This window comes from Papaver somniferum, unplaced genomic scaffold (genome assembly GCF_003573695.1).
Source record: "Papaver somniferum cultivar HN1 unplaced genomic scaffold, ASM357369v1 unplaced-scaffold_99, whole genome shotgun sequence".
In the NCBI taxonomy this organism is placed as follows: domain Eukaryota; kingdom Viridiplantae; phylum Streptophyta; class Magnoliopsida; order Ranunculales; family Papaveraceae; genus Papaver; species Papaver somniferum.
In genome coordinates this window covers 8,569,567-8,571,546 of record NW_020653081.1, presented here as the reverse complement: position 1 = coordinate 8,571,546, position 1,980 = coordinate 8,569,567, and the positions used below count along the sequence as shown (strand labels likewise).

The 1,980-nt window shown below is 45.4% G+C and overlaps 1 protein-coding gene across 1 annotated transcript; it reads right to left on the bottom strand.

Annotated features, from left to right (window-relative positions):
• Positions 1–1,298: 1,298 nt before the first annotated feature.
• On the bottom strand, positions 1,299–1,777 carry LOC113346397 (uncharacterized protein DKFZp434B061-like). The gene is made up of 2 exons (XM_026589930.1): positions 1,708–1,777; positions 1,299–1,657 (listed from the first exon to the last, which is right to left on the bottom strand). The coding sequence occupies exons 1-2, from the start codon at positions 1,775–1,777 to the stop codon at positions 1,299–1,301; spliced, it is 429 nt and encodes a 142-aa protein (XP_026445715.1).
• Positions 1,778–1,980: the final 203 nt, after the last annotated feature.

The following is a 1,980-nucleotide window of genomic DNA, read 5'->3' as shown; positions in this document are numbered from 1 at the left end:
CACTAATATCAGCTGGATTCCCGGTAAAATATACCTTCCCAAAAGAGAATTCTTGGTTGGGGTTCACTTGTTAAAAGTCCGAACCCTCGTTCCTTTGAACGTGAGAAGGGCCGGTGGGAGGATCGTTCACTAGAGCCTCAAGAACAACTTTATCTCCATCACCTTGGCCATCAACATATTCGTCATCCTCATGACCGGGTGCGGAAGTATCGGTACGTTCTTCATCATCAGTAACCTCCTCTTCGGAGTTTTCAACTTCGTTCACAGGGCTGGTAACCTCGGGAATCTCCATTTCCTCCACACCAGTGGTAGAAGACTGAACGGGACCAAGCTTTTTCTTCCTCGTAGCCTGCAATAAGCACATAATCAACGTCTAATTCCAGGGGAAAACATACAAATACCACACATTATTATACAGAATTCTACCTTAACAGTGGGAGCATCCTTCGAAGGAAGAACAACATCAGAACTCTCCTCTTCATCAACATCAGCGACGTCAACAGTATAGTCTAAATTCATACCAACAAAATTTAACTGCCAAGGATAGAAGTCACCATAGTGGGACGGAGTATCATCAAGAGGCTGGATACTAGCAATAGGGCGCCATCCATGCAGACCGCGCACCCAACCATGAGCCCATGGGCCTATGACCTCGATGAGGGTAGCATGCCACTCATAATCATGATCACGTTTGAGGCGCTCGTCCTTTGGAAAAAGGCGAAGATTTCCAGTTTATTCAGTACCAGGGACGAACCTAAGCTTCGAGTCACTTACTTCGCCCAGAAGACGAACCTCACCCTGGGAAGATGCCATGGTACGAAGACCAACACTCCATGGCTTCCGATTCCTACCATTGACATAATCCCCAAAAGAAGCATTGAAGTTATCGGGGGTGTACCAGTCTTTCTCCGCAGTATTAGTAGTGTATCAGGTCATCCTCGTCTCATCTTTGCTCCGAAGATAGAACTCCTTAAGCGTCTGAAGGTAGTTCCCACTCAGCTCAACTACTGAACGACGGTTAGTATGAGAAGTGGAACCTTCGCGGTGTGCCAAAGCATCGTAGTAGAAGGAGTCACCAGATTTATGCAGGGGACACATAAGACCAGCTTCGAAAGCCCCTACGGTCTTCAGCAGATGGAAGGCATCGTATTTATAGTTTACAATCATATCATAAGTGAGATCATACCCTTGGTTATAAAATTTAACATCGAAAGCTTCAAGACCATGCTTCGCCTTGAAGGCTTCAAGATCAATATGGCTGTAAGTTACCTTCTTTTCTTCTTCGAAACTAAAATACTTCAGATAACTGGAGCAGCCTCGGAAGATACGGCCTTGCCTGACGATGGCTTCTTTGGAGGACTCATCTCCGAAGCCTTTCTATTAGTTGCAGCATTCCTTGACAAGTTTGCCTTCGATGCAACCCCTTTGGAAGAAGGGTCCTTCACCAAGACAGTGGTTTGCGAAGCCTTGGGTTTTTGAGAAGGCGCCTTAATATGAGCCACAGAACGAAGAGGCTGAAAATTCATCGGCTCCGAACGCTGAGGAGAAGGGTTAGGAGAAGGACGATTAACAACACGAGAACCTCTAGGCGGATCTCCCTTTTTCTGAGAAGAAACCCTAGGACCCGATGAAGATGAAGTCTTGCGAGAACGAGGATCTGGATGAGAATGCTTAGACAGACCACCCTTGGCGGAGATTTATCAGTACTTCTAGACGGAGGATGTCTATAAGGGCTCGATGGGGGTGTATTATAAGGAACATGAGGACGATCAGCCATACCTGCAAGGGGCATGCAGAGAGAGTAAAGATCAATCAACGGTTTTAATAAAATTTGAAAACTGTTTATGTTCTCAGTGTACCAAGAATGCAGAATCATTATAGTTCAACAAGAACACCATTAACATCATCATATCATACCAAGAATGCAGAATAAAAACCCAACTGGACAGACAACCCCGAATTTTGTGATAAAGAACATGG

What these genes read in the sequence shown, in the direction of transcription:
- LOC113346397 (XM_026589930.1), bottom strand. Translation starts at nt 1,777, where the DNA reads ATGGCTGATCGTCCTCATGTTCCTTATAATACACCCCCATCGAGCCCT. An exon ending in TAGACATCCTCCGTCTAGAA is followed by an intron (nt 1,658 to 1,707) that starts GTACTGATAAAT and finishes ATTCTCATCCAG; the next exon opens with ATCCTCGTTCTCGCAAGACT.